The sequence below is a fragment of the Talpa europaea genome, assembly GCF_964194135.1.
Source record: "Talpa europaea genome assembly, chromosome: 7".
Classification (NCBI taxonomy): Eukaryota; Metazoa; Chordata; class Mammalia; order Eulipotyphla; family Talpidae; genus Talpa; species Talpa europaea.
In genome coordinates this window covers 136395898-136421641 of record NC_140074.1, presented here as the reverse complement: position 1 = coordinate 136421641, position 25744 = coordinate 136395898, and the positions used below count along the sequence as shown (strand labels likewise).

The 25744-nt window shown below is 71.9% G+C and overlaps 6 protein-coding genes across 9 annotated transcripts; 4 read left to right on the top strand and 2 right to left on the bottom strand.

Annotated features, from left to right (window-relative positions):
• Positions 1–4699: 4699 nt before the first annotated feature.
• On the top strand, positions 4700–5304 carry MAFG (MAF bZIP transcription factor G; the record flags this gene model as incomplete). The annotated part of the gene is made up of 2 exons (XM_084238380.1): positions 4700–4759; positions 4852–5304. Exons 1-2 carry the CDS (start codon positions 4724–4726, stop codon positions 5302–5304), a joined length of 489 nt encoding a protein of 162 aa, XP_084094506.1. The 5' UTR covers positions 4700–4723.
• Positions 5305–8882: 3578 nt separating this feature from the next.
• On the top strand, positions 8883–13292 carry SIRT7 (sirtuin 7; the record flags this gene model as incomplete). The annotated part of the gene is made up of 10 exons (XM_084238349.1): positions 8883–8975; positions 9041–9178; positions 9253–9357; positions 10412–10482; positions 10566–10638; positions 11057–11155; positions 11223–11459; positions 11552–11632; positions 11785–11891; positions 12781–13292. The coding sequence occupies 10 exons, from the start codon at positions 8883–8885 to the stop codon at positions 12977–12979; spliced, it is 1203 nt and encodes a 400-aa protein (XP_084094475.1). The 3' UTR covers positions 12980–13292.
• A 239-nt stretch (positions 13293–13531) lies between these two features.
• Positions 13532–17882, top strand: PCYT2 (phosphate cytidylyltransferase 2, ethanolamine). 4 transcript variants are annotated; one of them, XM_084238347.1, is made up of 14 exons: positions 13532–13664; positions 14153–14241; positions 14623–14784; positions 14955–15021; positions 15517–15601; positions 15696–15740; positions 15886–15939; positions 16318–16456; positions 16555–16637; positions 16790–16867; positions 16975–17040; positions 17116–17181; positions 17276–17364; positions 17437–17882. In XM_084238347.1, exons 1-14 carry the CDS (start codon positions 13576–13578, stop codon positions 17540–17542), a joined length of 1218 nt encoding a protein of 405 aa, XP_084094473.1. In that variant the 5' UTR covers positions 13532–13575; the 3' UTR covers positions 17543–17882. The 4 variants fall into 4 exon arrangements, with proteins under 4 accessions (XP_084094473.1, XP_084094471.1, XP_084094470.1 ...); XM_084238345.1 differs by lacking the exon at positions 15886–15939; XM_084238344.1 differs by lacking the exon at positions 15886–15939 and having other exon boundaries at positions 14623–14796.
• Positions 17883–18921: 1039 nt separating this feature from the next.
• On the bottom strand, positions 18922–19330 carry NPB (neuropeptide B; the record flags this gene model as incomplete). Its single annotated transcript, XM_084238373.1, has 2 exons — positions 18922–19050; positions 19118–19330. 2 exons carry the CDS (start codon positions 19328–19330, stop codon positions 18922–18924), a joined length of 342 nt encoding a protein of 113 aa, XP_084094499.1.
• A 1284-nt stretch (positions 19331–20614) lies between these two features.
• ANAPC11 (anaphase promoting complex subunit 11) lies at positions 20615–21947 on the bottom strand. Its single transcript, XM_084238376.1, has 3 exons — positions 21840–21947; positions 21214–21330; positions 20615–20832 (listed from the first exon to the last, which is right to left on the bottom strand). Exons 2-3 carry the CDS (start codon positions 21320–21322, stop codon positions 20687–20689), a joined length of 255 nt encoding a protein of 84 aa, XP_084094502.1. The 5' UTR covers positions 21323–21330; positions 21840–21947; the 3' UTR covers positions 20615–20686.
• A 165-nt stretch (positions 21948–22112) lies between these two features.
• ALYREF (Aly/REF export factor) lies at positions 22113–24670 on the top strand. Its single transcript, XM_084238379.1, has 6 exons — positions 22113–22355; positions 22450–22581; positions 23507–23654; positions 24144–24207; positions 24279–24450; positions 24523–24670. Exons 1-6 carry the CDS (start codon positions 22119–22121, stop codon positions 24535–24537), a joined length of 768 nt encoding a protein of 255 aa, XP_084094505.1. The 5' UTR covers positions 22113–22118; the 3' UTR covers positions 24538–24670.
• Positions 24671–25744: the final 1074 nt, after the last annotated feature.

Here is a 25744-nt window from a genome sequence, read left to right as displayed (position 1 = left end):
CCACATCTCTGGCCTGTGCCCCCAGCTCTTGTACGCATAAGTAAATCTTAAAAAAAAAAAAAAAAAGGAAAATTAACCATCACTGGGCCTCCGAGTGATGGGGGTCGTGTCAGGCTGTCACCGCGGTGGCTGAGTCCATCCCCGGCCAGGAAGTGACCCACAGGGCGCAGCAGCCCTCTCCCATCTCCCCACTGCTCCCTCAGCAGTGCATTTCAGTGGATCCCCCTGTTCTGTTCCCTGCTCTGTCTCTGGTGGGTCCTCTCACCCTTGCACCTCTGGCCTGCACCCCAGATCTACACAAAAAGAAAACAAAACAGAACTTACCTTCATAAAATAAATATTAAGAATAAATAAAATTAACCATCATGCGGTCAGAGGAGCTGCGAGGGTCAGGACCCTTCATGGGCCGAGTGCTCACACTTGTTCATCAACAGCCCCTGAGCTAGAGGGCAGACGTGTGCATGTGTGCATGTGCCTGCACACACACGAACACGTGCATGCGGACGTGGGAGGAAGGAGCTGGACTGGGCATCTGTAGGGCATGGGGAGCACCCAGGCGATGGTGGTGCCCCGGGAGGGGGGTCACGGGGGCCTGGGCCGAGGTCTGCCTTGCTGCAGGGCCTCGTACCCAACGGTCCACCTAGACGCGAAGCCCAGTGCATGTGTGGAGTTGGAGGGGCGCAAAGGAGGTGGGGATAAGGAGGTGGCATCTGCCAGGGTGGCTTCTGATTCCCGGCCCCTTCCCCACGGCGGGTGGTGAGCCCAGCTCTGTGTGGGGCTGGGGCCAGCTGTGGACTGGCCAGTGGCAGGCCTGGCGTGCTGGGGGGCGGCCAGCATGCTGTGCCCCCACAGGACCCCTTAGGGCGTGAGCTGCCACCTGCATGGGTAAGTGGGGGCACGGACGGCGGCGGGAGTCAGGGTCAGCCTGGCCGCCAGGACTGAAGTCCCGGCCTCGGGCTCTTAAGTCACGCCCAGGGTACACCGAGGCCCACCCGGACCGACGTGCCCAGGCCAGGGGCCAGCAGCACGGAGTGGACCGCCTGCCGCCCCTCCTGCCCGGCTCCAGGCCCAGCGCCCGCTGCCGGGGACGAGCCCCAGCGCGCCAGGCCGCCCTGCGGGCCCTCCTGCGCCCCCGGCACCGGCCGGCCCCTCCGGGCTTCACTCCCGGAGCGCGGGACGGACGCTGGCAGGCGAGGCTGGACGCCCGGGCCCGGCCTCCGGGGCGCGCGGAGCTCAGGAGCGGGGTCGCGGCCGGGGGCGCCCTCCCCAGGCCCTCCCGCGGGCCCCCCACGCCCGTCCCGTCCCGTCCCGCCCCGCCGCGGAACGGCCCCCGGCGGCGCCTCCGCCCGAGCCCTCCGGGGCCCCCGCGGGCGCGCGCCGCCGGACCCGCCCGGGGACGCGGCCGGCGGGCGGGGCGGGGCCGGGAGCGCGCGCCGGTCATTCCCGCGAGACCCGGCGGGCGCGGCGCGCGGCGCGCGTTGCCCGGGCGACGGAGCCCGGCGCGCAGGCGCAGTGCGAGCGCGCCCCGCCCCCGGCCGCCGCCGCGCCTTCCCCTTTAAGTCTCGGCCGGCGGCTCCGCCGCTTCATGAATGGAGCCCACGTGACCAAACATCATGTGACGTCTGTGGCGCGGCGGCGGCGGCGGCGGCGATCCCGAGCCTGGTCCGGCCCGGCCTTCCCCGCGCGCTCCCCGGCCCGCGCAGGCGGCCCCAGCCCGCCCGAGCCCCGGCCCCGCCGGCCCGGGAGCGCGGCCCGCCCGCCGGCCTCGGCCGCAGAGCGCCGGGTGAGTGCGCGGGGCGGGGCGGGGCGGCGGGGGCGCCGGCGGCCGGGCCGCGCCTCGAGTCCCCGCGCGGCGCCCGGGCCGGCCGCCGGGGGTGGCGCGCGGCGCGCGGGCCGGCGGGGGCGCGGCGGGCGGGCGGGCGGGGCGCGGGGCGGGCGCGGGCGCGGGGCGGGCGCGGGGCGGGCGCGGGCGGGGAGGCCCGAGGCCGGCGCTGCTGATTCATCAGGTGTCCGCGGGGCGCGGGGCGCGGGGCGCGGGGCGCGCCGCCCGCGGCCGGGCCGGGCCGAGACCCGCTGAGTCATCCGCGTGAGGTCACCGCGGGCGCCCGGGGAGCCGGGCCGGGCCGGGCCGGCCGGTGGGGAGGGGCCGCGCGGCCGCCCGCCGGGGTCCCGCTGCGCGGAGCGCGAGGCCGGCGCCGGGGAGCGCGGGGCCCTCGGCGGCTCGGCTTCCCGCGGGGCGCGGAGCCCCGGCTGTCCATCCCCCCGCGGGCGCGCTCTTCGCAGCGGCCGGTCCTCGCGGCGTCCGGAGGGTTCCCCAAGCTGGGAAGCAGCTCCGAGGCGAGGAGGAGGAGCCGGGCGGGCGGGCGTGCGGGCGGGGAGCCGGCGTCCCCAAGGCTGGGCCCGCTGGCCAGCTGGGCGGGGAGCAGCAATACACCCTGGCCAGAGAGGGAGGCGGGGGGAGCCCAGGGGGTGCCTGTACCCAGCTCTGGGCGAGAGAGCACAGTGTGAGGCCAGGTAGGCCCAGCTGTGCGGGAAATCAAAGCAGCCCGACGAGGAGCCAGGTAGCTGGCCAGCCCTGCTTGGAATCGGGCCCTGGGGAGAGCTGCAGGGTCCCGCCCTGTCGGGAGAAAGCAGTTTCCAAGCAGCCGGTGCTGGGTCTTGGTGCCGGGCAGCTTGGCTGTGCCACCCCAGTGGGCAGCCAGGGCCACCCTCCTGGGCCTGGCTGCCAGTGTGTTCTTGTGCCCCAGAGCTGACCCTCGCTGCACCCTGCCAGGGGTTCCCGACTAGGCTGGGGCGCCTTGTGCACTGTCCTCAGGGCCCCTCCGGAGCCCATGTGCGCACCCAGCGGGGGTCAGTCCGGCCCTCTGGAAACGCAGGCTGCGGGGCAGGGTGTTGCCAAGCCTCTCACTGCTTGTGCGCCTCAGCGGAAGTCAGGGCACTTTTTCCAGAGTGGCTTCCAGTGCCTGAGGCTTCCAGCTGAGGTGCGGCTGAGGCCCGTGCCAGTCTGGGTGCAGCAGCGCTCACTGCCCCCTCTCCGGGGAGCCGGGCCATTGGGCTGGCGGGGCTGGCTAGTGCCCATGCCCTGGATCTGGCCGGGGAAGGAGATGGAGTCACTTCAGCCACTTCCCTCTGCCCGGGCCCCCCAGGTCCCTCAGTGGCGTGTCCTGCTGTCTCCACCAAGTAGGTGCTGCCTCAGGCTCTGGGGGGGCAAGGTGAGGGGGTATGTGCAAGAAGGCTGACCCTGCAGTTGGGGCCAGTCTGTGGGGTCAGGAGGTGGGCAGGAGCAGCCTCTCCTTGACTTGGCCTGTGGGAGCCTCTCTCTTGGGCTGTTGGAACCACCCTCCCCGCCCGTCCAGTCTGGAAGCCCATCCTATTTGGCAAGGCTGCCCCTCCCCCATGCCCACCTTTGCCTGGGGCATCCAGCCACCTCCCTGGTGAAATCTGTCAGGAAGCACTTTCCAAGCACTGCGGGGTGCTACGGGGTGCAGGGGTCGGCCAACGGGAAACAGTGGGGCCGGCCTGGGCCTTTCCTGTTGGCGGGCAGGGTCCCTGCACCCCGACTCTGAGCTCAGGACTGGGGGAGCTGCTCGGGCTGGCTGAGAGGGTCTGGCGCCAAGGTGTGTGTGAGGCCCTAGGATCTCCCCACCCCCGGCTGTTCGCTCCTCTGCTGGGGCCCTGGTGGCCCTCCCGTGGGGGGCTGCTGAGCAATCCCCACTCTGGACAGACCTGCACCCACCGCACCCACCTGCAGTGGGCCGCTGGGGCGACCCCTGTGTGGAACTGTCCTTGGCAGGGCTTCAAGAGCAGGAACAGGGTGGGGTGAGGGAAGGGTGGGGGGGTGGGGGGCTGGACAGCCCCCCCCCCCAGGACTGTTGCGGGCATCTTGGGACATACGGGGCGGGGTGGCTGGGCGGGGGGCAGGATGCTGCAACAGAAAGCCGCGGGCAGTTGCTCCACTGCAGCTGGGTTGGGAGGCTGCGTCCTGTGCCTGGAGGTGGGGCTGGTGGCTTTGAAGAAAACCTGGAAAAAGTTGGATTCTCTTGCATCCTCCCCTGTACCCCAACCCCAGGGGGTGACCCCTCGGTCTTTCTGGGAGCAGGGCTGGCCCCGGGCCCGCTGGGGAGGCAGCTGTAGGAGGTAGGAGCAGAAGGCCCAGGGCAGGGTCCCGCCCAGCCCTCACCTGCTGGGGCAGCCTTTGTGGCCCAGGCTCTGGCTTGCGGGGCTGCGGTCCCCTGGGGCTGTGCTGGCTGGCGGCCTGGGGGAGTGCCCGCCCGCCCCGTGGTGAGGGAGCGGGAGGCGGGGTGCTGAGTCAGCATGACTCGCCAGGAACAGCCGCGCTCTGGGGCGCTCTGGGGTTATTTTTAAAGCTCCCGGCTTCCTTTTGGGCTGGCCCCTCCTGCACCCTTCTCACCGCGCCCCCAGCCCCTCTCCTTGCCGTGGCCTCCCTAACAGCCTCCAGTTCCCCTTCCCCCCAGCCCCTGCTGGCCTTCCAGCTGGCTCTCTAGGGGCAGGGTGGACAGAGAGTTGCCCACTGGGAGAGACGAGGTCGAAGGGCAGTCCTTGGGGCCAGGTACCAGGGGCTGGGGTGAGGCTGGGGACCGGGGACGGGCCGCGGGGGCACGGCACTGTGGCGGGGGGCTGGGGGAGGATGCTGGGCTGGTCTCTGGGGTCCTGACCTCTGCCCCTTGTCTCCCAGAGTGCCTGCTTGCTGTGCCCCCGGGTTATGACGACCCCCAATAAAGGAAACAAGGCCTTGAAGGTGAGCAGACTGGGGGGGAGCCCGGCACCCTGGGGTTGGGCGGCGTCGAGGTGGGGGGGCGGCGGCCCTGATCCAGCACCGTGTCACCCCAGGTGAAGCGGGAGCCAGGCGAGAATGGCACCAGCCTGACGGACGAGGAGCTGGTGACCATGTCAGTGCGGGAGCTGAACCAGCACCTGCGGGGCCTGTGCAAGGAGGAGATCGTGCAGCTGAAGCAGCGCCGGCGCACGCTCAAGAACCGCGGCTACGCCGCCAGCTGCCGCGTGAAGCGCGTCACGCAGAAGGAGGAGCTGGAGAAGCAGAAGGCGGAGCTGCAGCAGGAGGTGGAGAAGCTGGCCTCGGAGAACGCCAGCATGCGGCTCGAGCTGGACGCGCTGCGCTCCAAGTACGAGGCCCTGCAGAGCTTCGCCAGGACCGTGGCCCGCAGCCCCGTGGCGCCCGCGCGGGGGCCCCTGGCCGCCAGCCTCGGGCCCCTCGTCCCCGGCAAGGTGGCCGCCACCAGCGTCATCACGATAGTAAAGTCCAAGACGGACGCCCGGTCGTAGGGATGTGCTCGCCCGGGCGGGCCTCCGGGGGCGCGGCCGCCCCGTCCCCTCTCCTCTCCGCCCCGCCCTCCTCCCTCCTCCCCTGCAAAGCACAACCTGCACCCCAGGGGCGCTGGGCTGAGCCCCTTTGATCTCGTCGTTGTCATCGTGTATTTTGTACATTGGATCGGTCAGTTCGGCAGTGACGTGGGGGGCGCCCCGGCCCACTTTACACCGAGGCCGCGTGGGCTCGGAGACCAGTGCCGGCCCCGCGGGAGCAGGCAGCGAGGCGCCCCTCGGGCTCGCTCGGGGCTTCCAGGGCGGGAGGGCGGCCGCCCGCTCCCAGGGCCTGTGGGGAGCCGCCCGGCAGGGAGGGCCGAGCAGGCATCGGTGGGTGCTGCCGCGGAGAGCAGGGGCCCGCGAGGGCCGGGGCCGCTCGGCCTGGCGCGGGCGCCATGGGACGGGGCCGGGCCTGGGTGCCCCCCCACCCCTGTTGCACTGACAAGACCCAATCGCTGGTTGTGAGCGTCCGTGCGGGTGTGTCCGTGTGTCCTGCGCTGGGTCCCGTGTCGCTGTTTACACGCCCCGTCGGTGTGCTCACATAGCCCTTTATTTAAGAGAGAAGTTCCTTTGACGGAGTTATTAAATTATATGTTTAAAAGCTAAAGAAAAAAAAGCTGCAGAGTATTTATGAAACTGTCCTTCGAAAGCAAGCGAGCAGGAACACGCGCTCTCACGGGCGAGAGGGACACGGGGTACCGGCGCCCTGCTGGCGTGACAGGCGAAGGGCCCCTTGCCCGTGAGCGCGGACAAGGCTCCGCGGCCGTTGGAGTTTAGTTTTGATATGCACAGAGCTGCCAGACGTTATTTATAAAACTTAGTTTAACAAAAAAAGACAAAAAAAACGCCGCCGCCGCCGGCCGGGCGCCCTGCTCCCCGCGACTGCGCCGCCAGTGACTGAGCCGCCCTCCGCTGCCGCCGCCGCGCTGTCCTCGTGCCTGGTGCGTCTCGTGCGCGTCCTGTGCTGGTGCTTCTGGTGACCTTTGACCTGTGGGTGTCACTGCTCGTGTCTGTCTTCCCGTGTTGTTCGGATTTGGTTGTGTTCTGGCTTCCGCTGGCTTGCCGGGCCGAGGCCACCGGCCGGCCTCTCTGCTCCGGTGCCTGCCCCGGGCTGAGGGTGGCACGTGCGGGCTGGGCCTTGCCCTCCTTGCCACCAGTGGCTTCGCGAGTGTCTCGGGTTGAGCGTCTGACCCCATGGCCTGGTAGGCGGACCTGGGGCTCCCCCAAGCCGCTTCCATATCCGCCGCCTCTGGCCCTGGGGGTGGCTCTGCAGGGGCCAAGGAGCCACTGTGGGCGCCCATAGGCACGCCCGGGCCGTCTTCCTTCTGGACTCAGTTAACAGCTGGAGCCCCAGCCAGCTCTGGCTGTGCTCCCGTTGGCTCCATGTGGCTCTGCGGGGACCCCAGGGGCCGCATCGGGTGCAAGACCCACTGCCCACTTAACCCAGACTGTTCCATGCCTCGGGTGGTGCTTCTGGCAGCGCCGGGTTGGGGGTGGAGGCCCGGCGGCCCCTCCCTGCCTCACTTGGAGGGCCTGGGTGGGGAATCCTCACCAGGGCCAGATGGGGCCGGAGTCTCGAGGGCCCACTCCGTCCCCCATGTCCCCTGGAACGTGCTGGCAGCTCTCAGCCTCGGGCCCCTCCCACCTTCTGGGATCCCTGTCTTCCTGAGACCAGCCGCTCGGCTTCTGGAGGTGCTCTCTGGCGCCCGCCCACCCCATCCAGGCTGCTCCGCAGAGCCGGCCGCTCTCCCAGGTTTGGCGCTCGGACCCCTCCCATGCATGTGAGGGGGGCTGCCCCCAAGAGGCTACTGTCCTGTCTGGCCACATGGGATTGCTGAGGGCCCTGCACCTGTGGGAAGCACAGAAGCGTAGTCTGGCAGGAGCCCAGTGCACGCAGCAGGACTTAGCCCCATGCACAGCAGAATCCAGCCGGTCTGCCCGTGCGCTACAGTGGACTCGTGCTGTCCAGTGCTGCCTCTCTCTGCGGGTCTTTCTCGCTCCTGGATGCGCAGTCCGCCCCCCCGCCCTGCCCCCCCACCGCCACCCTGGTTGCCCCCAGTTGGCCTGCTGTGGAGATGGTCGAACGTCCTGAATCACACCCTGCGCTGCAGTCGTGTGCTCACCTGGGTGACTGGCGGGCCCTGGCCCAGCTGGAGGTGCCCCTCCAGCTGCCCACCTCCACTGGCTGGGGACCTGGGACACGTAGGAGGGGGCTTGGGTTTAGTGCCCCGTTTGCTTTACAGGAGAAGCTTCTGAAGTCCATCCTCCCCCTTCCAGTCTGTGGGACTCGAGCAACTGTCCTCCAGTGTGGGGAGCGCACCAGTTTCCAGCAGGCCAGGCCTTTCACAGGCCGCTGCCCCTTCCCCTGCCCTCAGCTTCTTGACAGTAATCTGTGCCCCTGCGTGGCCGGTCGGTGTCTTTCTGGTTCTCGTTGGTTTAGTTTTCTCTGTGGAGTGTCATGTTCTCTCCCTCCTTCTTCTTGACTTTCTGATACAGCCAAGCAAGGGCTTTGGCCGAGGCCGACTCTCCCAGCTTGTGTGCTAAGTGGTCGTCTGTGCGCCGCGCCTCCCAGCTTGCCCGGTACAGCTCCTCTCTCCCCCAGCACGGACACTCAGATCTCCCAGGACCCTGTGGGAACAGGTCAGCTCCGGCCGAACGTGGCCAGGGAGGCCTGCCCGCGGGCCCAGGCTGTGGCCAGGGAGTGCCACCACTGGGCAGGCAGAAGACAGCTGCGGTTCAGGTGCCACCTCCCTCTGGCCACCGCCCGGGTCCTGCCAGGGTCTGGGCCTCTGGCATCTCCTCAGGCTGTCAGGGCAGCCTGCCTGGCCCCAGCGCCCGAGCCCACACTCCTGTCTGCCGCAGCCTGTCCCCGCTGCCTCCCTGCTTGGGGCTGCCGTTTGGCCAGAGCTGCTGTCCACGGCTGGGAAGCCCGGGCCACCGCCCGCAGCACCGTTTCCGTTCTGGGATCGTCTAAGTTACTTTTTTAGGCTGCGGTTTGGTGAAAGGAACCAGCCCATTTAACGATTTCTTTCCCCAGAAGCCACTGAGTAATTCTCCGGCATGTGCTGCCTTCCTGTCGCGGTTGGTCGGGGCAGGCGGGGGTGCCGTGCGCAGAGGGGGGCGCCCCGCAGCCTGGGCTCGGTGTCCGGTCCGCGCTGGGGAGCGTCCCCACGACCCGCGGCCGCCTGGAGCCCCAGCCCGCCCGGCCCGGCCCGGCCCGGCCCGGCCCGGCCTCACCTGCGGCCCGGAGCCCCGGCGGGGCGGGGCGGGGCGGGGCGCGGCGGGGCGGGGCGCCGGGCCGGGCCGCTCCCGTATTTATTGCTAAATTATTGTCCAGGAGGGCGGCGCTGGGCCTGCCCGGTATTTATTGCTGTACATAGTGTATGTTTGTGATATACAAGGTTTTCTTTATTTTGTATATGACCAATAAACGCCTTTTAAAAGACTGGCAGGTGCCTTCCTGGGCGGGCGGGCGCATGCGCCGCGCGCGGGCTGCCGGGAGGCGGGGCGGAGGCGGAAGCGGAAGCGCGGCGGGCGCCATGGCCGCCGGGGGCCTGAGCCGCTGCGAGCGCAAGGCGGCCGAGCGCGTCCGGAGGCTGCGGGAGGAGCAGCAGCGGGAGCGTCTCCGCCAGGTGGGCGCCCCCCGCCCCCCCGGGCCCCCCCCGGGCCCGCGCGCGCTGACGCCCCCGCCCCGCAGGTGTCGCGCATCCTGAGGAAGGCGGCGGCCGAGCGCAGCGCCGAGGAGGGCCGGCTGCTGGCCGAGAGCGCGGACCTGGTGGCCGAGCTGCAGGGCCGGAGCCGGCGGCGCGAGGGCCTGAAGCGGCGGCTGGAGGAGGCGAGTCCGGGCGCGCCGGGGCGGGGGGCGGCGGGCGGCGGGCGGCGGGCGGCGCTCACGGCCGGCTCCCGCAGGTGTGCGACGCCCCCGACGAGCTGCGGAGGAAGGTGCGCGAGCTGGCGGGCGCCGTGCGCGGCGCCAAGTTCCTGGTGGTCTACACCGGCGCGGGCATCAGCACGGTAGGCGGCCGCGCGCCCCTCGCCGCCCGGGGCGCCCCGCTGGAGGCGCCGGGGGCCGGGCCGGGCTCCGGATCTCTGCGCGCCGCGTCGGCCGAGTCCCCGAAAGAGGGCCCGCCACGGGCCCGCGGGGAACGCTCACGTTTGGAGACATTTCTGGAGGAGCTAGCCTGGGCCGCGGAGCGAGTCCAGCTCTGCAGGGGGCGTGCGCGCCCCCGCGCCCGACCGGGCTGGGCACCGAGGACTCCCGTCCTGGGGAGAAGCTGCGCGCCCCCTCCGGCCGCGACGTCCGGGCCCCGTGGGCTGGGCCGGCTGGGTGGAGGAGGAGCCGGCAGTCCCCCAGGGGACCTCAGAGGCCCGGGTCAGGGCGCCTTCGCTGCTCCTGCTGAGCCCCGGCAGGGGCGCCTGCTCATGCAGCGGCTTCAGAACAGCGGCACTGCCCCTGAGAGCCCGGCGGCTGTTCACCCACGCACGGCTGTTCCTTTGCTCTGCGTGGTGCTGTCCCCAAGGCCCCTTCTCCCATGTGAGTCGCAGCCACTGGTCAGGATGTTTTGAGCTCGGGAAGTAGGGTGAGACCGGGCTCCCCACAAGGGAGGCCACTGGGCTTGGGAGCAGCAGACATCTCAACCCAGGCACCCGCCTTCTGGGTGGATTTGTGTCCTTGGATCAGGGCCTTAGGAAGTTGCATTCAGTGCTCAGTGCGCTGGAGGCGGCCTGCGGGCTGGACCAGTCCTGACGGGCACACTCCCAGCGCCTCTGCTGGGAACGTTCCCAGGTGGCCTGATCCTCCAGCCCCTCCCAGCAGAGGACAGCGCTTTGGCAGCCTGGAGGGTGACCCCGGAAGATGGGAGCAGGGGTCCAGGCAGAGGCAGGGGCCGTGGGGTGCAGCCAGCTGGCCCGAGCAGGTTAGACAAGGTGGAGCCTGTACCATGGAGAGGCCACTCTGAGGGCAGCCCAGAGCACATTGGGAGAAGCACTTGGCTCCTACCCGTGGGAGCTCTGCCAGCGCCTATGGTGACGTCTTCTCGCCGGGCTGATCTTCTTTGTGAACATTCAGGCAGCTTCTATCCCAGACTACCGGGGCCCTAATGGAGTGTGGACGCTGCTGCAGAAAGGGAGAAGTGTGAGGTGAGCAGCCAGTGTGGCCCTCCCCCGGGCTGGGCAGGGGCCTCGCCTGGCGCTGCCCTCACCCCACTTCTCTCTGCTGGCAGTGCCACTGACCTGAGCCAAGCCGAGCCCACCCTCACCCACATGAGCATCGCGCGCTTACATGAGCGGAAGCTGGTAAGAGCAGTCGCAGTAGGAAGGGGGCTCCTGCCCTGGGTGCCCAAGCACTAAGCCCACCCAGGCGCATGCACTGGGGACCTGCGATGGTGCTGGCTCAGGGTTCAGACCCCCTCTTGCCCCTGGCTCCCGCCCTGAGAGAAAAGGGCAGGCTCTGGGCCGTCGCGCACAGGCCCAACCTGGGCCAGAGCTCCTGGGCCCTCTGCCCACGCTCCTGGGGACAGGGTGGTTCCCCTGGGCCTCCAGAGACCTGACAGAGAGAGCGAGCCTGAGGGGCCCGCTCCTACCTGTCAGGGTCCCGCAAAGGCGTGGGGTTGCTGGGGCTGCCGGCTCCTTGCACCCCCGCCTGGAGTCCTGCTGGGCGCCACCCTCGGGCTGCCTCCCCGCACCCGACTGCTGACGCCGCCCTGGCTGCCAGGTGCAGCACGTGGTGTCTCAGAATTGCGACGGGCTCCATCTGCGCAGCGGGCTGCCCCGCACCGCCATCTCCGAGCTCCACGGGAACATGTACATCGAGGTGAGTGGCCACGCTGGGCCCGGGCTGGGTGGAGGGGGCCGCGCTCACCATACCCTCTCCTCCCCAGGTCTGCACTGCCTGCACCCCCAACAGGGAGTACGTGCGGGTGTTCGACGTGACTGAGCGGACAGCCCTCCACCGGCACCAGACTGGCCGGGCCTGCCATGCGTGTGGGGCCCCGCTGCGGGACACCATCGTGCACTTCGGGGAGAGGGGGACGCTGGGACAGCCCCTGAACTGGGGGGCAGCCACCCAGGCGGCCAACAAGGCTGACGCCATCCTGTGCTTGGGCTCTAGCTTGAAGGTACACGCGGCAGACAGGGCAGGGTGGGCTGCCTCAGACCCAGCGCCTGGGGGCCTCGTCTCCTGCACGGGTCTGTCCGCTCGTTCCTGTAGGTGCTGAAGAAGTACCCGCGCCTCTGGTGCATGACCAAGCCCCCCAGCCGGCGGCCCAAGCTCTACATCGTGAACTTGCAGGTAGTGCAGACACTCGGGGCGTGGCCAGCCCTTTCTGGAGATCTGGGCCTTAGGAGAGCCAGAGGGTGCCCCCGGGACATCACCTCCGGAGTCCACAAGGCAGGGGTCAGGGGAGGAGCTCGGCTGCCCTCACTGACCTCCCCTGTCCACAGTGGACCCCAAAGGACGACGGGGCTGCCCTGAAGCTCCACGGGAAGTGTGATGACGTCATGCGGCTCCTCATGGGCGAACTGGGCCTGGAGATCCCCACCTACAGCAGGTGAGGGGCCCGGCGCTCGCCCCGTCCCCCTGCCCATCTTCTCTTGCCATCTGAGTGTGACGCCGCGCTGAGGCGTGGGAGGCCCCGGGGCAGCGCGGGGCACGCAGGACACAAGGCCCGCCCTCGGCCTCACGGCTGGCCGGGAAGGACGCCCCTCGCGAGTCCCGTCCCGCTGCCCGGCGCACACGGTCTTGGGAGCCGGCGTAGGCTGGGGATGCGAAACAGACTGCCTTGCTAGGGAGCGTGTGGTGCGGGACGTGGCGTGTGTACTGCGTGAAGTTTACACTTTCTCTCTCTGTGAATTTTCAGGGTCTTTTAGGGGAAATCAGTAACTTCTTTTAATCAAAGGGTTCAAGAATTAAGGATCCCTTCGCCTCTGGGCCTGGCAATTCTTGTATGTTATGTTTGTGGTGTCTGTGACGTGGGCCTCTGTGTATCGCACCTTTTTGTTCACATTAACTTAGCTCATGTTCTTTCTCGGTGTGTATCTGCATCTTGCGTTTATAACTGTGGTTCTGCATCTCAGACATATGACCTCACCGGTAGCGTGCGGGCCGGGCCGCACCTCCCGGCAGCGGCCTCCCCCCACCCCGGGTCTGGCGGTCTGGGAAGGGGAGAGGGGCTGGCCCGCCAGCCGGCCGTGGGGCCCGGAGCCGCCGCCGCGCGCTCCCACCCCGCGGCCAGGCGGGCAGTGGCGGGCGGAGGAGCGGGCCTGGGCGCCAGCCCCGGGCCTTCCCCGCGGCTTCCGGCCCGGAGCTCCGGGGCCGCGACTGCGGCCCAGCAGAGCCCAGCTTGGGCCGGCCCCGGCGGCCGGCCGGGGGAGGGAGGCAGGGCCGCCTGGTCGGCGCCCCTCGAGCCTCACCCCGGCCCCGCCTTCCCTTCTCGGTAGGTGGCAGGACCCCATCTTCTCCCTGGCGACCCCCCTGCGTGCCGGCGAGGAGGGCAGCCACAGCCGGAGACCGCTGCGCCGGAGCCCGGAGGAGGCCGCGCCGGGGGAGCGGGGCTCGCCTCTTGGCCCCGGCCCCGGCCCGGGCGGCTGGTTCGGCCGGGGCTGCGCGAAGCGCCCCAAGAGGAGGAGAGTCCCGTAGGCCGCGGCCCGAGACTGGACTCGCGGGACCGGCCGGGCGGCCGCCGCCCGCTGCCGGCCGCGCCCCCAGGCCGCCCTCGGCGCCCGCCTGCCCCGCGCGGCCCGCGGCCTCCCGGGCCCCGCGCCGGCGTGGGGCGGCCGCCGCGGCTTGTACCGTCAATAAACGTCTCCGACCGGCCCCCGCCTCCCTGACCGCCGCGCCGCCCGCCCCGCGCCGCCATTGGCCCGCGCCGGGGCGGGGCCTCCGGGCCGCACGCCGCCATTGGCCGGGGTGGGGCGGGCCCTCCGGGCCGCGCGCCGCCATTGGCCGGGGTGGGGCGGGCCCTCCGGGCCGCGCGCCGCCATTGGCCGGGGTGGGGCGGGGCCTCCGGGCCGCGCGCCGCCATTGGCCGGGGTGGGGCGGGGCCTCCGGGCCGCGCGCCGCCATTGGCCGGGGTGGGGCGGGCCCTCCGGGCCGCGCGCCGCCATTGGCCGGGGCGGGCCGCGAGGGGCGGGGCGGGCGCGGCCATTGGCGGCGCGCGGGGGCGGCCGGCGGCAGGGCGCGTGCGCGGGCGGCGGCCGCCGAGTCCCGGAGCCCGAGCCGCCGCCGCCGCGGTCATGATCCGGAACGGGCACGGGGCGGCGGGCGGCGCCGAGCCGCCGGGCCCGGGGGGCAGGCGCGCCGTGCGGGTGTGGTGCGACGGCTGGTGAGCGCGGGCGGGCGGGCGGGCGGGCGGGCGGGGCGGGGGCGCCGACCGGCCTTGCACCCGGACGCCTTCCGGGCCCCCCGCGGGAGCCGAGGCCGCCGCGGCCGCTCACCCCGGGCCCCGGCGCGGCCCCGGCCCCCGGCGCCTGCACCTCGGGCCGGCAGCAGGGCCGGCCCCGCGGCTCCGAGGCGCCCCTCTGGCCGGCCCGGGCTGCGGGCCCCGCCGCCGCCGGTGCGGGCGGACTCCGACCTCGGCCCGGCCGCAGCCGCAGCCGCGCCCCGCCCCGCCCTCCCGGCCGCCGTGGGCGCGCAGGGGCCGCCGCTGCGGCGCGGAGGGAGGAGGGCCGGGGCCGGCCGAGCCCCGGCGCGGCCGGAGGAAGGGGCCGAGCCCCGCGGGGGCCGTGGGGGCCGAGGAGGCCCAGGCCAGCGACGGCGGCAGCCCAGAGGGCCCCCGGAGGCGCCTCAGCCGGTGCCGCGCTCTCCCGGCAGCTACGACATGGTGCACTACGGCCACTCGAACCAGCTGCGCCAGGCGCGGGCCATGGGCGACTGCCTCGTCGTGGGGGTGCACACCGACGGTAGGCCCCCCAGTGCACCCCTCACCCCTCTTCTCGCGCCTGGGCTCAGGTCTGAGCCCCGGACAGGCAGAGTCGGGGTGGCCGACCCTGCAATCTGTGGCAGGGCCTTGCACCCCACCCGGGCCCCGCTTTTCCCCATGCCTTTGGGACGGAGCACTCAAAGGGAGCCCCCAAGTCTTCCTGACCCCGGCTGGTGAGGACCGTGTCCGTGACCCAACACGTCCCCACTCCCGGGCTCCCCGCAGGAGGCAGGCGCTGGCCAGCAGGTGGCCCAGCCTCAGCCCTGTGGCGGGGCCGCCTCCCGGGCAGGTGCTGGCAGAACAGACCTGGGGCGCCCAGTGCCTGCCCTCACTGCCCGCCTGGTCTTGTCTCTGACCCCAGAGGAGATCGCCAAGCACAAGGGCCCCCCCGTGTTCACCCAGGAGGAGAGGTACAGGATGGTGCAGGCCATCAAGTGGGTGGACGAGGTGGTGCCGGCGGCGCCCTACGTGACCACGCTGGAGACGCTGGACAAGCACAACTGCGACTTCTGTGTCCATGGCAGTGAGTGGCCGGGTGGGCCACTGAGCCGGGGCCACCCTCCTGCGGGCGGGAAGGTTCTGGGTCCTCCCCTGCCTGTGGGTCAGGCTCCCCAGGGCCACCTGGGATGGGGGTCACGGGTGCTGGGGGACTTCACGGTTTCCAGGTAAGAGTCCTGCTCTTTCTGACCCCAGATGACATCACGCTGACCGTGGACGGCCGGGACACCTATGAGGAAGTGAAGCGGGCGGGCAGATACAGGCGAGTCTCTCCCCGCGCTGCCTTTCACAGCCGGGCTCTGAGTGCCTCTGGCTCTTCTTCCTGGGGGACAAGGCGGGGCTGTGCCTGGCGCCCCCTGGGAGACCAGGCTTTTGAGGCTGGAGGCTGCGGCCCAGGCCGTGAGCGGAGGAGCTGGCCCGCGGCTTACTTCTGAAAGGAACAGTGGTTAGGGCTTCTCGGGCGGCCACAGGCGCGGCAGGCAGGGCCGGAGGTTCACAGGGAACAGCCGCCACGACAGCCAGGCGTGCCCGCCCCACGTTGCACGCGGGTGAATGTAGGGCTCGACACCTTGCCTCTCTCCCTGCGCTCAGGCTGCGGGGCCCTGGCCTCCCTCTCCTGCCTGGGCTTCTGCCGAGGCCGGAAGCAGCGAGATGCCTGGTGTGCGCCGCCAGGACCGCGGGCTGTGGGCCGTGCAGTAGCAGGGTTGGGGGCGGCTGGCGTGTCCGGTATGGGTCCTGAGCCTGCCTCTGTCCCCAGGGAGTGTAAGCGCACCCAGGGCGTGTCCACCACAGACCTGGTGGGCCGCATGCTGCTGGTCACCAAAGCCCATCACAGCAGCCAGGTGAGCTGGGGCCGGGCGAGATCCTGGGCTGGCTGGGTGCCGTGGGCAGGCTGTGCCTTGAGCACCAGGCCGCTCAGCGCTGCCCTCTGCACAGGAGATGTCCTCGGAGTGCCGGGCGTACGCGGACAGCTTCGGCAGGGTGAGTGCCCGCAGCCCCACCTGCTCCCCGCCTCCCGGGTTCTGACCGCCAGGCTGGCAGCCACAGTAGCTCCTGCCCGGAGGAGGAACAGGACCCCCGAGAACTGTGGTCTCTAACAGGCGGCCTGGTCCTCTCTCCCTTGTAGCCCCCTCACCCGACACCCGCCGGGGAGACGCTTTGCTCAGAAGGCTCTTCCCAGGTGACCAGATGGTGGCCTCAGGGCGGGCCCCCACTGGGCCGCTAGCCTCCTGGCCTGGGGGTGCTCCGCCCTAAGCACCTTGGCTGCAGCACCTGCTGTGGCCAAGGGGTGGCGCACAACTCTGTCGCCGTAGGGGGCCTGCTGGCTCCGGGGTCTGGGTGCTGCCCGCCAGCCGGTAGTCTCCCTGCCCAGACACCTGCCGGTAAACAGCACCCGAGGGACCCCAGTGGGCTGGCAGGGTTCTGCAAGTGGTTCGGAGGCCTGGCCCCCCCCCCCCGCTTCTCCATCCCACACTAGGCAGGCAGCCCCAGACGCAGGAGACAGAGGGGAGGGCCCCCCAAGGTCTTTGCTGCTGACCAGACCTTTCTCGTGTTCCAGTGCCCCGGGGGGCGGAACCCCTGGACGGGGGTGTCCCAGTTCCTGCAGACGTCCCAGAAGATCATCCAGTTTGCCTCTGGCAAGGAGCCGCAGCCGGGCGAGACCGTCATCTACGTGGCCGGCGCCTTCGACCTGTTCCGTATCCTCCCGGGCTGCGCGGCCCAGCTCCAGCCTTGCTCTGCACGTCCCCAACTGCCCCCATTCCCTGCCGTTACCTGCTTCTTAACCCGCGCCCAGACATCGGCCACGTGGACTTCCTGGAGCAGGCGCACGGCCTGGCGGAGCGGCCCTACGTCATCGCCGGCCTGCACTTTGACCAGGTCTCGCCCTGACAGCCGAGGGGGGCCCCGGGGTGCTGTTGACGGCCAAGGAGATGTGCTGTGGCCTGTCCTCCTTGCTGGCGGGCACCCCCGGGGACGACGGGAGGGGTCGGCCCGCCCTGCTGCCCGCTGACCCGCCCGCTCCGGCCTAGGAGGTGAACCGCTACAAGGGGAAGAACTACCCGATCATGAACCTGCACGAGCGCACCCTGAGCGTGCTGGCCTGCCGGGTGAGCCCGCCCGTGCGCCGCCCCCCGCTCCCTCCTACTGGTGCCCCCCGACCGCCCCCCGCCCTGCACTCCCCAAGCCCTGCCAACCAGCTCGCCCCGCCTTGTAGTACGTGTCCGAGGTGGTGATCGGGGCCCCCTACTCGGTGACGGCCGAGCTCCTGGACCACTTCAAGGTGAGGCTCCAGGAGGCGCGGGGCCGTGGGTGCCCCGGGCGGGCCAGGCAGGCCCCTGACCTGGCTTCTCCCCAGGTGGACCTGGTGTGCCACGGGAAGACGGAGGTCGTGCCGGACAAGGACGGCTCGGACCCCTACCAGGTGGGTGGGCGGGCGGCGGGGTGGGCGGCAGCCTGTTCCCGGGCACCCCTAGCCTGGGGCAGGCCCTCATGCCCTCGCCGCCACCTGCCTCCAGGAGCCCAAGAGAAGGGGCCTCTTCCGCCAGGTGGACAGCCGCAACGACCTGACCACGGACCTCATCGTGCAGCGCATCATCCAGAACAGGTGAGGGGGGGCGGGGCGGGGGGCAGCCTGAGCTCCAGCCCGGGCCCCAGCTCACCCAGCCTGACCCCCCAGGCTTGAGTACGAGGCCCGGAACCAGAAGAAGGAGGCCAAGGAGCTGGCCTTCCTGGAGGCCCTGCGGCGGCAAGGGGGACCGCCCCCCGAAGGAGAGTGCCCCTGACTCTGACCCGGGGCGGAAGGCGCCGGAGGCCTGCAGCCGCCCGCCCGGGTCTGCGCCCCAACTCCGGCTTGCCGGCCGACTAGCCACAGGTTTCCCTCGGCGCAGCCCGGGGTCAGCACAGGCCAGGGGCTGCCCCCAGACGCCCTTCCCGCCCCGCGGGCCCACGGGACCCACAGGACAGGCACTTCCGCCCGGCCGTCCCCTCCGCTGCTGCTCCCGCCCCCCACGCTGGCCTGGCGCCAGGGGCGGTGACAGAGGTGGCCGCCCCCTTTCCTCCCCAGGGTGCTGGCCGTGCCCCCCACAGGCCGGCCCCCGGCCTCTGCTGCCCACGGACCGGGCGGGGGGGGGGGGGGAGTCTGTGCCACCCAATAAAGCCAGTGGAGGCATCCGTGTGGGCTCCTTCCTGCCCCTGCCCCGCCAGCAGCAGGGGCGACAGGGGGGGCAGGCAACGTCCCTTGGCCCAGAATCTGACGCCCCCTGGTTCCCGAGGCCACTCCTTCCAGTTGGGGATTGGGCCCGGCTCCCCCACATTGCAGCGTCTCCCACACCCCAGCTGGGGTCACGTGGAGCAGCCTGTCACGCGGGCAGTGGATTCGGGCGTTCAGGGAGGGTGTGGTGGTTTCCATCCCCCAGGGCTCCCCGCCATGGCGTCCATGGGTGTGGGGGGCTGGTCCTCTCTTTTCTCTCTAGCTCTGTCCCAGGCCTGACTTCAAGACAGAATGGCAGGACCCTGAGGGTTCCAACCCCCAGCCTGGAGGCATCGCCCTGCTCCCTCAGGCCGGGAAGGGCTAGGCTGGGTGAGGCTAGGCTGCACCTGCCCGCCTGGGCCGCTGCGTCAGAGCAGCCGGTGAAGCACAGTGGGGGGACCCGGCAGCAGCTCCTGCACTGAGTGAGGACCACGACTGCTCTGGGCAGCAGCAGAGGCCAGGCCCCCAGAGTCCCCCCCAAGGTGGAATGCGGGGGCCCCAGGAAGGCAGGCTCCAGATGGACAGTTCCGGCCCCTCCTGTCTCACCCACGGCCTGCTGGCCCAGGCTTCAGGGGCTACCGATCGGCTGGGCGGGGCCCTGGGCTGGACACTCGTGGGCAGGCAGAGTGTGCAGGTCCCGGGCCCTTCCCTCAGGAGCAGCAGCCTCGGGTGGGCTGGAGCAGAAGGGGCCAGGAGGCGGGGCGTGCACGGGAGTTCCCTGCGGCCTCTAAGCTTTGGGGAGACCGGAGGGTGTGGCCGGAGCCCCGCGGCTGTGCCCGGCGGGCGGGGTCGGCGAGGGCTCCGCGGGCAGGCGCCTAAGGTCCCTCCCCCTGGACACTCAGACACCCGCTTTGCGGTTATTCACGCGGCCGTTTACTGGGGTCGCCACGTCCGCGGGGCGCGGGGCGCGGCTCAGGCGCCGCGGCAGTCGGCGGCGCGCAGCGACAGGAGCACGTCCGCCCGGCACTGGAAGGTGGCGCGGCCGCCCGGGAGGCGCTCGCAGCTCTGCAGGTTCGGGGAGACGTCCCGGACGCACACGGCCTGCGGGGGCGCGGGGGTCAGAGCTGGGTCCGCGCCCCCCGCCCCACCCCGGGCCCGCCGCACTCACCAGGCTGCGCAGACCCTCGCGCAGCTCCCGGGCGGCGCCCCGCGGAGGGTCGGAGCGCCGCGCGTGGGGGGCCCGGCGGAGCCCCGACAGCAGCCCCGCGGCACGCCCCACCGAGTAGTGGCCGGGCCCGGCCGCCGGCTTGTACCACGCGAGGCCGCGCGGCAGCAGGCACAGCGCCAGGGCGGCGGCCAGCAGCGTCGCGGGGCGGGCCATGGCGAGGACGGGCGGCGGGGCTCCGAGCGCGGCCCTTATACCCGCGGCGGGGCGGGGCTCACACCCCCGGCCGCCCACCCGCCGCCGCGCCTGCGGGGCGCGGGCCCAGGGCACCCAGCAGCAACGGGCAGCACTGGGGGGGGCCTGGGGGCCATCCCGGTCACGCCCGGCGGACCCCCGCAGGGTCCCAGCTGGCTGGGGTGCCCACGCCACCAGGAAGGAGGCCCACCCCGGGAGGAGAGGGTGGCCGGGTGGCACCGCAGTCCAGGGTGCCCTCAGGATGGGGCAGGGGCTCCTTTCTCCTCCGGGGCGGTGGGCGGTGGGCGATGGGAGGACCAGTGCCAGGGAGCACGAGGGGACTGGCAGCCATGGCGTGTCCAGCTTTTGGGGATCAAGGCCAGACCCCAGGAAACAGCCCCAGAAAGCATGGGGCCAGCTGTGAACGGGGGAGAGAAGCTACCTAGTTCACAAGGGGGGAAGCACCACACGACTGGGCCCCCACACGCCCGGTCAAGGGTGGGGCGTGGCGGTGGGACCCCTGGGAGAGCCAGCTGGGGGACCAGAAGCAGCTCAGGTGCAGACCTAAGCCGTCAGGGTACCCCAGGACGCTGCCAGCCAGCACCTGCTCTCTCCAGGGCACAGTGACCCCCTCAGCCCCGCCCCGCCCCCCCCCCCAGACCTCAGGGAGCAGAGGCCCTGTGGCGCCGCCTGTGCGGCCTGACTGCAGGGCCAGGGAGGCACCCAGAGAGCCACAGCGTGCCCCACAGTTGCTGGGCACCCCAGTCCCCGCCAGGACCATCCCCAGCAGCAGGAAGGGGGGGTTGCCCTGGCAGGACCCATGGCCTGGGCTGAGGGGCAAGTGGGCCTTCTTTTCTCTGGGCACTGTCCAGGCGGGAGGCGGGGTCCCCCCACAAAGGACGGGGCGCACTCCCCAAGAGCTGGAAACAGGCGGAGAAAAAGCACCGGGGGCTGGTGGCCCACGGGGACTGGAACAGTAACCACAGGGCCCCCGGGCGGGCAGGGGGCCGGGCCCGGCGCCCCCAGCTGGACCGGCAGTCTGAGGCGTCTCAGCCAGTGCCCGCTGGCAGGGCAGGGCCTGCCGTCAGCCAGAGGCCTCCGCCCACCACTGTTCCCGCCCGTCTGGGACACGCGGGTCGCCCCCCAGGCGCCCGCCCACCCCGCTGACTCAGGCCCCTCAGAGGGGGGCCTGATGCCCGTCTCCCAGGCCAGGCGGCGCACCAGGGACGAGCAGGCAGGTGCCCCGGGCGAGGCGCGGGCGTTAATGAGTTTTCTTTATTGGGTAAAGTGTCACGGGAGCGGCGGCGGCGGCTGTCCCCGCGGCCTCCTCGGCGGGCCTCACTCCTTGAACTTCCACTCCTGCCGGCACATGGGGCAGTGCTGCTGCACCTGCTGCGCGTTCAGCCACTTGAGGATGCAGTGCATGTGGAAGCAGTGCGAGCACTGGCCCCACACCAGCGGGCAGTCGTCGCCGGGCACCTTGCCTGCGGGCACGGCCGGGTCACACGCCGCCCCGGACCAAGGGGTGCCGGGCCGCGCCAGGACCCCGGACGCCCCGCACCGAGGCGCGGAGCCCGGGCAAAGCGGCCTGAGCCGGCAAGCGCGGGGTCCGCGCGCGCTGCGGGCATCTGGGCCAGCCCGGCCAAGCCCCGACCCCACCCCGCGGCTCCCGCAGGCCGCAGGCAGCGGAGCCCGAACCGGTCTCGCCCCAAACACGCACCGCGCCACGTCCACTCCCCGGGACTCGGAGGACAAAGGACGACGCGGAGGGCGCCGCCCGGCCGACCTCGCGGGCACGCGCGCAGCCGGACATCGGGGCCGCCCGCACCCCCGGCCGCCCGCACCCCCGGCCGCCGGGCACTCACAGTCGGGGCAGCAGCCGTTGAAGGCCATCCGGCAGATGCCGCAGTTCTCGTCGTTGGCCACCCAGAGCCAGGTGGCCACGCCGTTCCAGCACTTGATCTTCACCTTCATGGCGGCGCCTGCGGCGGGGGGGCCGGGTCAGGCCGCCGCCGCGTTCGGGGGGCCGCGGCTCGGGGCCGGGGGCCGGGCGCGCCCCGCTGCAGGGCGCCCGCCGAGCCCGCCCGCCGCGCCGCGCCCGGCCGCGGCCCCTTGGAAGGCGACGTCGCGCTCCGCCGGGGCGACAGATAGAGACGCCCCCGCGCCCCCCCGCGCCCCCGCCGCACCCCCGCCGCCCCCCCGCCGCCCCCGCGCCCCCCCGCGCCCCCGCCGCCCCCGCGCCCCCCCGCCGCCCCGCGCCCCCGCGCCCCCGCGGCCCCCCCGCCGCCCCCGCGCCCCCCCGCGCCCCCGCCGCCCCCGCGGCCCCGCGCCCCCCCGCCGCCCCCCCCGCCGCCCCGCGCCCCCGCGGCCCCGCCGCCCCCGCGCCCCCGCGGCTCCCGCGGCGGTGGGCGGGTGAGGGGTAGGGGGTGAGGAAGGGGTGAGGTGCCCGGCCCCGCCCCCAACGGCCCGCCCCGCCCCCGCGCCCTCGCACCTCGGCCAACCCCGGCACGCGCCGCCCCCCGCCGCCCGCCCGCCTTCCGTTGGCCGCGCCGGCGCCCGCGCGGGAAGGTATAAAAACGACCGCGGCCGCGGCCCGGCTCCTCACAGCCGCGCCCGCCCAGCCCTCCGCCCAGCGCGCACGCGCCCGCCCGCCCCCGCCCGCCCGCAGCCAATCGGCGGGCCCGCGCCCCGGAAGGGCCCGCGCGGCGCCGGAAGTGACGCGCCGGCGTGCTGACGCGCGGGCTGGAGCCGAGGCCGATCCGCGCCCGCCATGGCCGACAAGATGGACATGTCTCTGGACGACATCATCAAGCTGAACCGGAGCCAGCGAGGCGGCCGCGGCGGGGGCCGGGGCCGCGGCCGGGCGGGCTCGCAGGGCGGCCGGGGCGGCGGCGCGCAGGCGGCCGCGCGGGTGAGCCGAGGCGGCGGGCCCATGCGGAACCGGCCGGCCCTCGCCCGCGGCGCGGCCGGCGGCGGCGGCAGGAACCGGCCCGCGCCCTACAGCCGGGTGAGTGCGGCGGGGCGGGCGGGGCGGCGCCTTTGTCCGCGCGGCCGCGTGGCGGCGGCGGGGCCGGCGCGCTCACGCCCCCCCCCGCCCGCAGCCCAAGCAGCTCCCCGACAAGTGGCAGCACGACCTCTTCGACAGCGGCTTCGGGGGCGGCGCCGGCGTGGAGACGGGGGGCAAGCTGCTCGTGTCCAACCTGGACTTCGGGGTGTCCGACGCCGACATTCAGGTGAGAGGCCGGGCCCCTCGGCCGGCCGTGCCCCCGCCCGCCCGCCCGCCCGGCCCGCCGCGGGGCAGGCGGCCCCCTCCGGCCTCCCGCGGGCCCTGCCCCGGCGCCCCGTCTCCGCGGCGCTGCGGCCCGAGAGCCCGGCCCTGGCGGGCGCCTTTTTCCTTCCTTTTTGAGCGGCGCCGCGCGCCCGAGGGTGTCTAGTTAGGTGCAGGCGTCCTGGGGGTCAGTGTGGGAGCTCAGGGGGCCGGGCCAGGGTGCGGGGCCTCCTGGGTTCAGCCGCCCAGCGCCCAGCCGCCGGACGAGACCGGGGAGGACAGCGGAGGCCGATGAGCACTCACAGTGTCTCAACACTTTTTTCAAGGTGGTTTCTGGCATCCACTGGAAACCGCTTTTGGTGAACTCCACTTCCCGCTGTGTGCCTGCGGCCGGAGTAGCCCCACACTCTGGGTTCCCTCTCCAACTCCCAGCCTACCTGAGGTCAGGGCAGTTTCCATGGCAGCGCTTGACTTCAGCCTTTGCGGCAGGCTTGAGTGGGAGGAGAGGGCCAGGTGAGCCAGACCTGCCCTGGGGGAGGGGCTGGGGCAGGGCTCCCGAGGCAAGGGGCCCTCTGAGCTGGTCCACGCGCTGCCAGCACCCCTCACTCCAGCAGCAGGAGCTCGCTGTGCGCTCGTCTGTGGACGGAGGCAGACCTCGTGTCCTCCACCGGGCCGGCGCCCGCCTGCGTCTCGGTGCCAGGCCGCCAGGAGCCCAGGGCCAAGCCGCTCCTGAGAGTAGCTGCCCGCCGGACCCAGCCCTGCCCCCAGCCCCCCACCGCGCCCTGCCCGCGCGCAGGCCTCCCGGGGAGACCCCCAGAGCAGCTCGCGCTCCCAGGCCCTGGCCGCGGGGGGAAGGCCGCCTGCCAACAGCTGCTCTTTCCGACTCCCAGGAGCTCTTTGCTGAATTCGGGACCCTGAAGAAGGCGGCGGTGCACTACGACCGCTCGGGCCGCAGCTTAGGGACCGCCGACGTGCACTTCGAGCGGAAGGCGGACGCCCTGAAGGCCATGAAACAGTACAACGGCGTCCCCCTGGATGGTGCGTGGGGTGGACCCTGCCCCGCAGGAGGGGCGCGCCCTCCGGCCGAGGACACCTTACGTTTGCCCCTTTGTCTCGCTCTTCCACTCTGCCACCTCTCACGCTGCCCCACACATCCGGAACAACCTCTTGTGAACCCCCATCCAGCGAGCTACATCCCTCCCCTCCTTCAGCTCCTCCTGGAAGATTCACTTCTGTGGAGCCTTCTCAGACCCTCCTTAGCACTCCTCTGAGTGCGCGGCTGTAGTCTAGAGACAAAGGTACCGGCTCTTCTCCGTCAGGTCGCCTGCGCCTCCCACCAGCGCCCGACGCCCGGCCGCCGCCTGAGTGGACTCGGCAGCGTGGCGCCGGCGGCTGCTGCGCCGTCTTGCTCTCCCACCGGGTGTCGGGAGCACCTGAGACTCGGCCCCTTCCGGAGCCTGCGCGGAGGCCCGGCCGGGCCCCGGCGCCGGCCCCCTAACCGGCCCGTGCCTTCTGTCTCCCGCACAGGCCGCCCCATGAACATCCAGCTCGTCACGTCACAGATCGACACGCAGCGGAGACCCGCCCAGAGGTGAGCCGGCGGCCGGGGCGGGGGGGCGCGGGGCCCGGCCAGGCACGTGAGCGAGCCCCCTTCCTCGCCAGCGTGAACAGGGGCGGCATGACTCGAAACCGAGGTTCCGGTGCTTTCGGCGGCGGTGCCCGAAGAGGAGCCCGCGGGGGCAGCCGCGGCCGAGGCAGAGGCACCGGCAGGGGCTCCAAGCAGCAGCTCTCGGCGGAGGAGCTGGACGCCCAGCTGGACGCCTACAACGCCAGGGTGAGTTCCGGGCGCCGGGAGGGGGGGCTCCCCCGGGGGAGCAGAGGGCGACCACCCTCTCCTGTGTTGCAGATGGACACCAGCTAAGCGCCCGCGCCCGAAGCAGACCGGCCGCCGCGTCCGCTCCCGGCGGGAGGGTGGCGGGCTGGGCCTGTGCAGCCAACCGTGGATTTGTTTCTTTTATGTTTTAAAATAGGATTTAAAGACTCCTGTAAAGGTTTTTTCTCCTTTTTCCTTTTTTTTTTTTCCTTTTCTTTTTTTAATTCCGAAGCAGACCTGTTTTGTACCGAGTTATTTTTGGGATAAATTTTACTGGTTGCTGTTGTGGAGAGGGTGACGTCCTCACCTTTGCCATAATAAAATAGAAACGTGTGTAGGCCTGGGGCTGCGTGATTCAGGTGCGGGGGTGGGGGGGCAGGCCCAGGTGGCCAGCGGCCGGCGGTCATCTCCATGGTGCAGGGTTCCGGGGCTCAGGTCTGCAGCCCACGCCGGGCAGCCCGTCGACGTGAGGGCGGGGCCCGGGAACGCTGGCCGGGGGCGGCATCCCCTTGGCCTCCACATCCAGAGGGCGAGGCGACGGGGCGGCCCCGCGATCCCTGCTTGCTGGCGGCCGGGGCTCCGGGGCACGTGCCTGCAGTGAGCGGCGGGCTGGGCTGGGCTGGGCTGGGCTGGGCTGGGCTGGGCAGCATCTCGTGTCCTGGCTCTGGAGGGCAGGCCCCAGATGGGTCTGTCCTGCCTCAAGCCCAGGGAGAGCGGACCGCGCAGCTCCTCTGCCTACCGCAGGGCCCCTTGGGGGCGGGACGCCCGCACCACCTGTCCCTGCTTGGGGCAAAAGCAGCCACCCTCCCTCCAGCACTGGGTCCAGGACAGCTGCTGGGAGACCGAGGCCGCCTCCAAGCCCACTGTTGCCACCGGGGCTGGCCTGGAAGGGGGCGCGAGAGGGTGTGTGAGCCGGGGCCTCGCACCGTCAGAATCCTCCGCCGCTGGGGGTGCCTGCTCGGGGCAGGCGCTGGCCGGGAAGATGACCGTGATGACTCAGCTGTGCCCAGCCCGCGGGCTTGTTGAATGCTCTGCAAGCTGCTAAGGACGGGTGGGCGCGGCGGGAGGCAGCGCTGCTCCCAAGGAGCAGGTCCCTGCACGGCAAGGAGGTGTCCTGAGGAGGGTATGGCCCAGGGGGGCCCTGGCTGAGGGCCTGGCCAGGCCAGAGGCCAAGAGTGCTGGGCAGGAGGACTGTGGTTGATGCTTGGGGTCAGTCGTGGGTGTCCTGAGTGGAGGGAGGCCTGGGAGGAGACTG